The sequence below is a fragment of the Oculina patagonica genome, chromosome 5 (assembly GCF_052425735.1).
Source record: "Oculina patagonica isolate OP01 chromosome 5, crgOcupat, whole genome shotgun sequence".
Taxonomy (NCBI): Eukaryota; Metazoa; Cnidaria; class Anthozoa; order Scleractinia; family Oculinidae; genus Oculina; species Oculina patagonica.
The window spans coordinates 23,557,150-23,567,878 of record NC_135762.1 but is presented as its reverse complement, the minus strand read 5'-3'; the positions used below and the strand labels follow the sequence as shown (position 1 = coordinate 23,567,878).

General features: G+C 40.1%; 1 protein-coding gene across 1 annotated transcript; it reads right to left on the bottom strand.

The window, feature by feature from the left end:
* Window positions 1-189: 189 nt before the first annotated feature.
* LOC144653392 (voltage-gated inwardly rectifying potassium channel KCNH7-like) lies at window positions 190-10,526 on the bottom strand. The gene is made up of 7 exons (XM_078513373.1): window positions 10,309-10,526; window positions 7,221-7,697; window positions 5,147-5,537; window positions 4,292-4,491; window positions 3,299-3,551; window positions 2,599-2,813; window positions 190-1,631 (listed from the first exon to the last, which is right to left on the bottom strand). The coding sequence occupies exons 2-7, from the start codon at window positions 7,692-7,694 to the stop codon at window positions 1,320-1,322; spliced, it is 1,845 nt and encodes a 614-aa protein (XP_078369499.1). The 5' UTR covers window positions 7,695-7,697; window positions 10,309-10,526; the 3' UTR covers window positions 190-1,319.
* Between the last annotated feature and the right edge of the window lie 203 nt (window positions 10,527-10,729).

Below are 10,729 nucleotides of genomic sequence, written 5' to 3'. Positions count from 1 at the left end.
TCAACTTATTTTTATCACTGTCGATGTAAGTATTTTAGTGTTAGCAAGTGTCAGGTCTGATGGGGGGGGGGGGGGGGGCATCAGGACCCTTCCCCTAGATCCGCCACTATTTCCAACTTTCCTTGTCCCATTGCCCTCAATTAAATATCTACTATATAACAGTAAAATAAAATTTTCCACTATTGACGGCAAAACCTGCTTTTACTTCTTGCATAGTTTTCACATGTTTGGCTGTGGTGTTGGTTTATCATAGCCGCACACTGCTACAAGTGCTGCAATGTGTTTTAAAAATTTTATCCTATCAATTTGCACGAAAGAACATGGTAACTTATTAAAGTTATTTTTGTAAAAGCTTAGTTATGGAAAAACGCTACAAGGCTTTAATATTCACAAGCTTTTCTTTTTACCTAGTAAAAATGTTAAGAATAAAGTTCTACTACCTTTATTTATACAAGGTTGTGTTAAAAGCTACAAGCTCAAGCTTGTGGGGCCGTGCATATGAAACATCTTGAAAACACTGGCAAATCTTTTTAAGTTTGTCATTCATAATTCATTTAATCTTCGTCAGTTGAAACCATTCTTGGTTGTTTTCGAGTTTTTACTACTCATTTGTAGTTTTTCCATGTTTGAAAATTATAATTTTGAGGTTTCCTTCAATTTGAAAGTAATATCAGAAAAATGACTTAAAATATCGTAACACTGCTCCTTTTAGAATCCCAACTGGCAGGAGGCTGACCAGTTGGTTATTTACAAAGCGTGGAGGAGTTGAACTCGGGACTACCGCACACAAATCCATCTAGTGGCAGGGACCCGGGACCTCCAGATTACAAGTCCAGCGCCATAGGCCACAATCTCTTTTGCCTAGCCCAGAACCTGTTAGTTTCAGAAGATGTTTGTGCAAACTTGAAAAAACAGTTTTTGAAAAATTGATGTGAGCCACCAATAGGGTTTCTTCATACAATCCAGAAATGTTCCGAAATGGAAACAAAAGGTTAATATTGCAATCTAATCTTAATGGAGCAGAGAGCAGTTTTTAATTGAGTGTCGTATAAAACCAAAACCAAAGTGACCACTCTGGCCAATCACAAAGGACACAGACAATCAAGTGAACCAATCAAAACTCGAAGCAAACACATGTAGTCGACAAAAAGCGCGGGAAAACGTGTGCGAGCGAGTCACGATTGGTTTTGGTTTTACTTTAGATGAGATAAGAAAGTGGCGCGAGTTTTTTTAACCCAATCCCTAAGCGTAGTAATGGAAAACTAGAGAAAACGTGAATTACTTTTGATACTCAAGTGAAAATCGCTAGAACAGTCCAGTCACACATACGAAGTGGTCACAAACAAATCATTTGTTGATTGAGTCTTTTTGAGAGGCACGCCATCATCGGTAATTTTCAAAGACACAACAATCTTGGCAAGTAGTTCTTCCATGTGAGCAAGTCTTGCTTCCAGCTTTTCCACATGCATATCTGTCGAAAATAAACCGGTTTGATGATCGCTAGACATGTCGTTGTCGTTTGTGTTTCTTCGCTTGCGGGGAGCTGCCACTAGCAGACTGTCCTCCTCGGTGGCCGTTTGGAGCAAGTCGATGTAATCTTTTTGGTCTTCTTGCTTAAAAATATGATCATCCTGAAACAGAATAAACAAGAAAAAATCATTAACTTTATTCGGACAAGGGGTGTTTTGTCTCAACATAACGCTTACGGTGTCATTAACAGTACGCGCCCTCACGCATTGAAAACGCTTCAAATAGGTAAGTGACGGGAATTAAAAAAAATCATCAAAAATGGCATATTGCCTTGAGTGTACCAGTTAACAGATTCAAGCTTCGAGGCAAGATGTTAGTGGGTTCCTGATTAATGTCTGAAAACTTGTGCGGTTCAACAGCCTTATGTCATTACAGCAATTTTCGATTGACTGGGTGTTGAAACTAAAGTAATCACCTGGCCAATCACAAAGGACACAGACAATCCAGTGAACAAATTAAACCTCGAAGCACTGAAATACATGTAGCCAGCACGAAGCACGGGAAAACGTGCGCAACCGAGTCACGATTGGTTTTGGTTTTACGTCTCAAGGTTGACAAAGTGGCGCAAGCCTTTTAAACTAAGCTAAACTAATCTCTAACCGTATTAATGTAAAACCAAAGAGAACAACAACAACAACAACAACAACAATACCTTATTTACCCACGCGACACCTAGGAGCGCAAGCGCTCGTTAAAATGAATGCGAATGATGCGAATTACTTTTGATAATCAAGTGAAAACAGCTTCTCTATAGCTTTATGACTTGCGGCGTTTATTCCTTTGAGCTATTTGTTTATATAATGTGTTCAATTACCAGGGAAAACCATAGGCGGGAGTTTTCGGAGGCGCAAGGGAATATAGACCAGGATGGACACGATCTCCACTGGTTTACCCCCCCCCCCCCTGTGAATCCATTGCGCATTGAATCTCTTGCTCTCGTTCATTGGGAAATCTAAACGCCTCGTTGTTATTGTCATCGTTATCATCACTAACATCGACATTACATCGTCTACCTCAACGACATCATATTATCAAAACAAGACATATTCTTACTCATAGGTCTCTTACCATATCGCTGGAGTCCAGTTCAAACGACAGCTTCATTTGTTCCATAACGCGCTGCCTGATGTCAGGGTAGACCCTCATTACTCGCAGCAGATCCTGCCAGGCTATTATATGGACCTGGGAAGTAACCTTAGCGAGCAGGCTCACTTGAGATTTACAGTGGTAACCAGGCCTCCTTCCACGCGACGCCATGTTGCAACCAACGATTTCTCCTGGACCTAAGATAACATCAAAGACCATTGATACCAAGATACGTATATTTTATTGTTTTTGACCTTTTTTCTCTGTCATCAGTGACCCACTCGCCTAGCGGCTCGTGGCCCACTTTTTTGTTCATACCACATTTTGACGTCATCTGTGATCTATAACTGAACAGACCCACGGCAAAATGGAATCTATTTGTTAACTAGATCACAAGCAGAAAGGACGCACTCGGCATGAGTGAGAACTAGTGTTGTGATTTGTTTGTTCTTCCGCTTCTGCTTTAGACTCCGACAATCTAGTTTTCACTGGATCATTTTGACATAAGCGACAGGCCGAGTTATAAGCAGAATTAGATGAAAATGGAAACGTTCTGATTCTTCCGATTCCGATTTCGTCGAGCTTTGACTCCGATTTTCGATTTCAATATCAAATGTCGTAAGCGCTCGTACGATTCCTATATATTACAACTCCTAACCAACCTTTAGTAACCCGGCCTTACCCAGAAACCTCACACTCTGTTGACCTTTGATGACGTCCACAGTACCAGTCACTATGAAATAAAGCTTAGTGACCTGGTCTCCTTCTTTCAACAGATAGTACTGGGTAGGAAACAGCTCGATATGAAACGCAGTCGCCAGAGCTCGGAGGCTTCCTTCACTAGCGTCTTGAAAAATCTCAAACTGCTCAAACAGCTCGTGGTTCAGATGAACCCTGATATCCGCTTGAAGAGATTCTGGAAAGCGGTACATGATCTGGTGATGAAAAAAGTAAATGCACTCTTCGTTAATCAACTCGTAGTCTTCTTAGATCGATACAGTAAACTATCTCTAAAACGAACACCGTCGGGACCGGCTCCAACTGTCCGTCTTACAAAGGCGTTCGTCTAACAGGGAGTTTTAATAGAAACAGTAAAATGACTGAAAAAAGGCAGGGACGGGACCAGCACCAGGTGTCCGTTTTAAAGAAGTGTCTGTTAAGAGAGAGTTGACTGTAAACCAAAAGGAGCTAGCTAGGTCACGTAATTTAAGTGAAAGAAAGAACTCAGAAGTAACACAGAAAAACCAAGAAAGGGGCATGGACGGACAAAAGTGGAGAACTAAGACAGGTCGCATTTGAGTAAACTTGAAAAACGGCTGCCTGATTTTTTTAAGTAAGTTTATCTCAGTTTGCATGAAAATTCCATAAATGCTTGGAAAATATCTTTGTTTGTTATGTGGCCTTGATTTTGTCAATAAAAGAAAGTTGTTCTGTCAGTTTGAAGTTTAGAACGCATAAAGAAACAAAAACAACATTGTGTGAAGACCGTGATCAGATTTTGGTGGTGCGTAGGGAAATTTTGATATCACTGGACCAATCTCCCTTCGTTTCCGCCTCCCCCTTCCCTTCCCCCGCGTCCGGGGACATGCTGTGTTTTTGTCTCCGCTACATGACACTTCAATCGTGGCACGCCATTGGCGACAACATGTCACGTGTTACGTGCACATTTCCTCACCGACTCAATATCATCTCCTTTAGTTGCGGCCTGTTCCAGAGTGAAGTATTCTCGGAGTCTCCCTTGAAGGTATTCTGGTATTTTATGCAGGGTAATAAATTCCTTAACGACTCGTATGTCTCGGTGATATCGGGCTGTACGGGAATACAGACGTTGTATGATCGCGGTCAGGTTTCCAAAGATTGCTGCGTAAAACAGTGCTGCGAAGAAAATAAAAATTGGTTATTATTTGGGTATCGTGAATTTGTTTACGCCTGAGTAGCAGTGCTTTCTTTCAGATTATCAAGCGAAGCAAAAGAGAGCGTTAAACTGATGGCCAATGAAAACTGGGGCGAAAAGGCTCATTCCTAACTTTAATTTCGCTCGCCCACAGTCCCGCTCGCTTTTTTTCCTCAGAGAAAAAGTTGGGGCTGCTCGTCTAGCACCCGCTAGATATCCTTCAGTATAAAAGTAAATAAAAGTTCTTAATTAATGTCTTTAAAATCGAATCCAAAAAGAAGTCCAGTCCAAGACACGAGGTAAAGTTGCTCGTGGAATAACAAACGTTAACCTCATTGAGCAAGAAATTCCTACAATTCATTCACAGAAATTTCTTAGGTGGAATTTAACTGACCCTGACTGAACCCGCACTTTTCGTATGGTAGGTTGTAAAGCAACATAATGACGATGACGTCATTGTCACATCACAATTTTCTACGAGTTCGTCACTGCTCTTGCGAATTTTTGATTGCTTCTGGATCGAAAAATATTCAAGTAGGACTTATACCAAACATGAACTTCGGTGAATGAATTAGTAGTTAATTAATCTGAATGTAATTTATATGTGTTTGTGTCGTGTTATTGATCTGTTCTTACATCCTATTAGCATGGTCACAACAGAGAAGATTTTCTCGTTATCAGTGTTAGGTGCCACGTTTCCAAACCCGATACTCGTCAAACTTGTTAACGTAAAGTACAGAGCTGTAATGTAGCGGGTCTCGGGTCCCGGTCCACTACTCGGCACGGACTGATTGATCGGCTGTTCCACTGTGCCAGCAAGCAATTGGATCCAACCATACGGGACCTCGATCTCTTTCTGACCAATCACGTGCCAGATACAAGCTAACCAATGAGCGATTAGCGTGAAAAGTGACGTCAGAAGGAAAACAACGGCTAAACCGTACTCCGAGTAGCGATCCATTTTGCGGGAAACTCTGATTAGGCGGAGAAGACGAGCTGTTTTTAACAACCCGGTGAGGGAGGCGGCCTGAGATGAAAGATAACATAGTTAGGGCTGGTTCTCATATAATCGCCCCGATCGTTTCTATCACCTCTGTCACATCAAAAAGTTTTCTTGCGATCGGGGCGATTATATGAGAACATTACACAGACGATTGCTAACGTCTGCGGCGATTGGGGCGATCACGATCGGTTGGATCACCCGTGTTTTATCCTTCTAGCTTCGCTTTCCCTTATTCGCCGTAACTTCGGCTGCAATAACTGAGAAGATAGGAGGCCACGAGTTTTGCTCTTTCATTGAAGGCTACCATTTTGTTGGATCTAGGGCTAAAATGATTGTTTTTCGTAGGTCTTCGCTCATACCAGGTGATCGGGACGATCATATGAGAACCCCCGATCGCTTCCAATGGCTTCGATCGCCTACGATCGTCTCAGTATTTGCAAACGATCGGGGCGATATATGAGAACCAACGTTTAGGTCGATTTAGGGCCTGTTTTAATATAGCAAGAAATGTTGCCCCTGGTAGAAGGGTACCCCCTCCCCTTAATCTCTCCCTTGAGCCATCTTTTACCGAGCGTTTATATGGGAAAAGTTGTTCCTGCCAATCGAGCCAAATATGCCGCCCCTCCGGGTTTCACGTTACTCTTTATAGCTAGACATTTCCCTGGTAGGCGAGTCAAAAATATCAGTGACTTCTGTAACTATGCAAGGACCACTCTGACAAACAAGAGCAAATTGTAGCCGGATCTTGGTGTAGATCAGAATCAGCAATAGACTTAATAAACAAACTTTAAAATGCAGGGACTGATCAAACAGCTAGGGACTGATGTTTTTAATTTATTTTGGAAAAAAAAGTTGGCTTACTCCCCAGGGTCACCCTACCCTACCACCCACAGGGTCACCGTGCCCCGCGAGCCAACTTTGCAGTTTGTCGTATAAACGGTTTGCAGCTATTTATAAAGAAACGTATGAAAAGCTCTCTTCCCAGGGTGGCTCGGTATGGGGGTAACCCTCCTACTGGGACAACTCTTCTCCATAGAAAGAGGCTCTTAGACGGTAAGGTAAGTTGACGTTTTTAGCGTGAGCTCTCCACCAACCAGAAAAATTTATTTGACCATTAAAAATTACTGTTTGTTTCACGGACACAGCACAACAGCCGGTCTTTAGAACTATTGGTTTGTATTTTGTTAGTCGATAGCCTTATGAAACCACTAATAAACTGAATTCCGTTAATCTCTCAGATATAAAAGGCTTAAATTATTGACCAATGATGTTTTAAAGCATTACAAATGTCCCAGAATATCAATACCATCTTCTTTGTGTAGGTTAGCATACATAGGCGGCGGAGCAGGGGGGCAGGGGGGTTGTATTCCCCCCCCCCCACCCCAAACGAAAATTTGAGGGCCTAAGCCCCCCACGTTTTGGTGCCGAAAATATCGCGAGTGTAGCGTAAAATTGGTCTGTCAAGATATTCTCTTCGGTTCGCAAAATGATCGGAAACGTTCGTATGGCCTTCGAACAGCAATCGGAGAATCTTCGGAAATCTTCGGTCTATAAACTGCTCAGAAAACAAAAAGTTGCTAGAACGGAAATTTTTTTTGCCCCAAATATAAAAACCTGCCGAGCATTTTTGTGTCAGTCTAAGCCCCCCACGTTCCAAAACGCTCCGCCGCCTCTGGAATAATCCTGTTTCCTGACTAATATCCATACCCCTTCAGCTTCGTCCGGAATGAAATAATCAAACGGGATGGCAGCCACGAAATCCACAATAAACCATGTCTTGAGATAATGGATGGCAATTTTTTTCGGCGAACTGACGACTTCTTCAGACTTTGTTTCCACGTAAGTGGTTCTGAAGTTAATCAATATGTCTATTATGAACATTAAGTCCACGATAAGGCCGATGATCTCTTTGGGCTCCCCTGAGTGAAGCTTTTGCCAAACGCTCTTTCTTGGTCTCGCTTTCGTGTAGAAAGCCGTTTCATACGGGATCCCAATGGCCGTGTACAGCACCAGAGCGAGGACGAACCAGTCCCAGATCACTTTGAACGCGGACTCGTGGCGAATCGTACATTTGCCTATCTTGTGAGCGATGTGTGTTCTCGAGGGCGCTTTCGGTTTGTAATCCTTAGTTAGATTGCGTCTTTGGGTCTCAGCGATAATGTCCAGAGCAACTGAAGACATGATCTAGAACAGACACAGTGTGAAATACAGTAAAAACCCGCGAGTAAGACCTGCATTTTCTCAAGTTGGCCTAAACAGGTTCTTACACAAATGGTCATAAATGGCAATTAGCACAAATTTAGGCTATTTAGACTCTTGGTTTTAGGCCATCGTAACTTGATTAAAAATATAACACAAACAGCGGTGATAAACATTATGAAAAATGCGATTTTTCATAATGTTTATCACCGCTGTTTGTGTTATATTTTTAATTAGGCTATTTAGGTTCTTAATATCTGAAGAAAAAATTACTTTGTTGTTATTAGAGTTTTTAGTGGTATTCAGCCTTTTCCTTCTGGGAAATTTGTACACCATTTTATTTATCATGATTTTGTGATTGTATATCAATAATAATATTTTTATGATTTTCAACATTGGCATCCACATTGCAACTAGAGTGATAAGGCTCCTAGCTGTCTCCAAAGAGGATCCAGGATGTCGACTTATCTCATTAATTTTCCCTTAAAGTAAACATTTTTAATAAATTTTAGAAAATAAGAACCTATTTAAAAAAATTTGGCAAGTTTTAGCCTAACGGGTTCTTAATAAATACGTTCTTACTCGCGGGTTTTTACTGTAGTTGTTTTATTTACCACTGAAAGTAATGTAGATGGATGAAATACGCGGTTTAAGACAGAATCCATCAGGAAAACGAGTAAGCTTAATATTAATTTTAGTTGGACAAAACTCGAGTACCAGAATAATTTAAATCCTATTGCGTTATTTTCTACCCTTTTTAAAAGCTAAAGATGTAAGTAATTATCCGCGATAACGCCAACTACAATTTCTTATCAGAGCCCGAGAAAATGAATTTCAAAGTTAACCATGTAAACTATAGGTAAAATCTCACGTGTAGCCGTATTTTGTAAGATCGCGATTCAGTGGCATTCAGTGGAACTTCAAAATTTGTTTTCGATGTTCAGTGTTGATAAGATATTTGAAACAGTAACAGAAGTTTGCAATACGATGTAAAAAATATTGGTACATAACTTTGTCCAATTAATACTCGAAGTCTTGGTGTATTCCGTCTTAATTTCTTATTATCGCATTCACGATGCCGCGTTTAAAATGATGACGATGATGATAATGATGATGATGATGATAATGATGACGATGATGATGATAGTGGTGCTGGTGGTGGTGGCGGTGATGGTGATAATGATGATGATAGAAATGCCGTCATAGATCTACACATGGTGGAAGGTTCCATAAAGGTCCAGTAATACAGGCAAAATTTTCTTTCAACTTGTCTAGCAACATTGTTGCACTGCAAGTTGTAAAGTGTTGTTGCACGTATTACCACCCGTGTTGCAAGTCGCGGCAACACATTGCACAAAGTCAGACAAAGTTGAACTCATGTCTACTTCGCGCGACATGTTGTCGCAACTTGCAACGCGGGTGGTAATACGCGCAACAACACCTTTCAACTTTGCAAGACAAGTTGAAAGAAATGTTGTCCGAATTGCTGGACCTTAAACGTTTCACAATTTCTAAGATGTTTAGGAAGGAGGAGAATGGACTGAGAAAGGGATGAGGGAGTAATGCTTTCGTGTGGGGATAGTCTATTTGATGATGTACATTAATTAACTTTTTCCTACGACTATTCCTCCCTCACTACAGTCCTTGATGCACCTGCCTCAATCATGTTTGAATTATCTATTATCTATAAGTTACTTAGTATAACTAAAGCCTATGGAAAACTGCTTTTTAACTAGCATAATTATTGTTACCTAAGCGCGCATCATTTCGAGTCTAACAAGTTTTGTTTCACTCAGGCTTTTACGTTGGAAACATAAATTGACGAAAAATGATCAAACCTAACTGCTATGTTTTCAGAAACAAAGTGGTTTACGGATCGAAGCTACGTGTTACATCAAGAGAAAATGGTTACATGCACAAAATGTGGAGTGGGAAATTTGGAGTCCACATGGATCTTTGTAAATTTAAATTATTTATTAGTAAATGTTTTTTCACCGAAAAATAAAACATTGATCGATATAAAAATGTAACCAACATTGTCGACCAATGCAAGATAAAAAGTTGCGCGATCAACTGGTAAATTTAGGCTCGTGGGCCAAAATTAGCTTTGTACACCATTATTTTAATGTGAAACAAAGTTGGCACAATAGTTAATAATTAATTACCCGTAGCTGTTTTTATTAACAGCGCATATATAAAAATATTTAACAAAACGTTCTTCGGTATTTTATAGAATTGAGTTGGCGCGACAATCCTCTTTACACTTTTAAGAAAAACCAGTTGAGAACTTACTCAAATTTGTATTAAATATATAGCGGTATTATAATCGATAAATTGCTTAAAGGAATTGTACATAAGCAGTTTCTTACTGCAATGTTTAAGTTTTTAAAGACATAGGAAGAAAGTGTGTAAAAAGGTACAAAGTAATAAGTCGTACAGCGACACAAATTACGACAACAAAACTTAAAGGAAATTGTTATGCATTTTGACCGTTTCGCAATACATTTAGGTTGGATAATTATTAGGGTTAATATAGCAGAATAAAACTAGGTCTTTTAGCAGTTATTGTGACATGGAGTCTTATTTATTCCCTTACCTTAAACAGTTCACAGAATCGCAACCGTCTTCTGGAAGAAAATCTCTCTGGCAAAGCTGTAGCGTTCTTGCGTGTATTGAAGAGCTACTTGTGAACCTGTAGGCGTTCGCTTTGTGGACAAACTGTCATTTCTCTCTTCCAACCATCTTCCTTCGTAATAACTTAATTTTCGGGCGTCAAATGACTGGGGAACGCTTCAAAACCAGGTGTAAAAATATGTTGTTTTTTGTTCGCCCTTTTTTCATTAGACGTGATGATTATTAAAGAGTTCACGTATTCACATGAATTTCAGGAAAATATTAATCACAATATGATTCTTGCACATTAAGAATACGCGTAAAAACCAGCGAAAACTGAGTTAAATTATCCACATTAAAGTCGAAACATTTTAATCTTAAAATTTTTTGCTTCACAAGTTTGA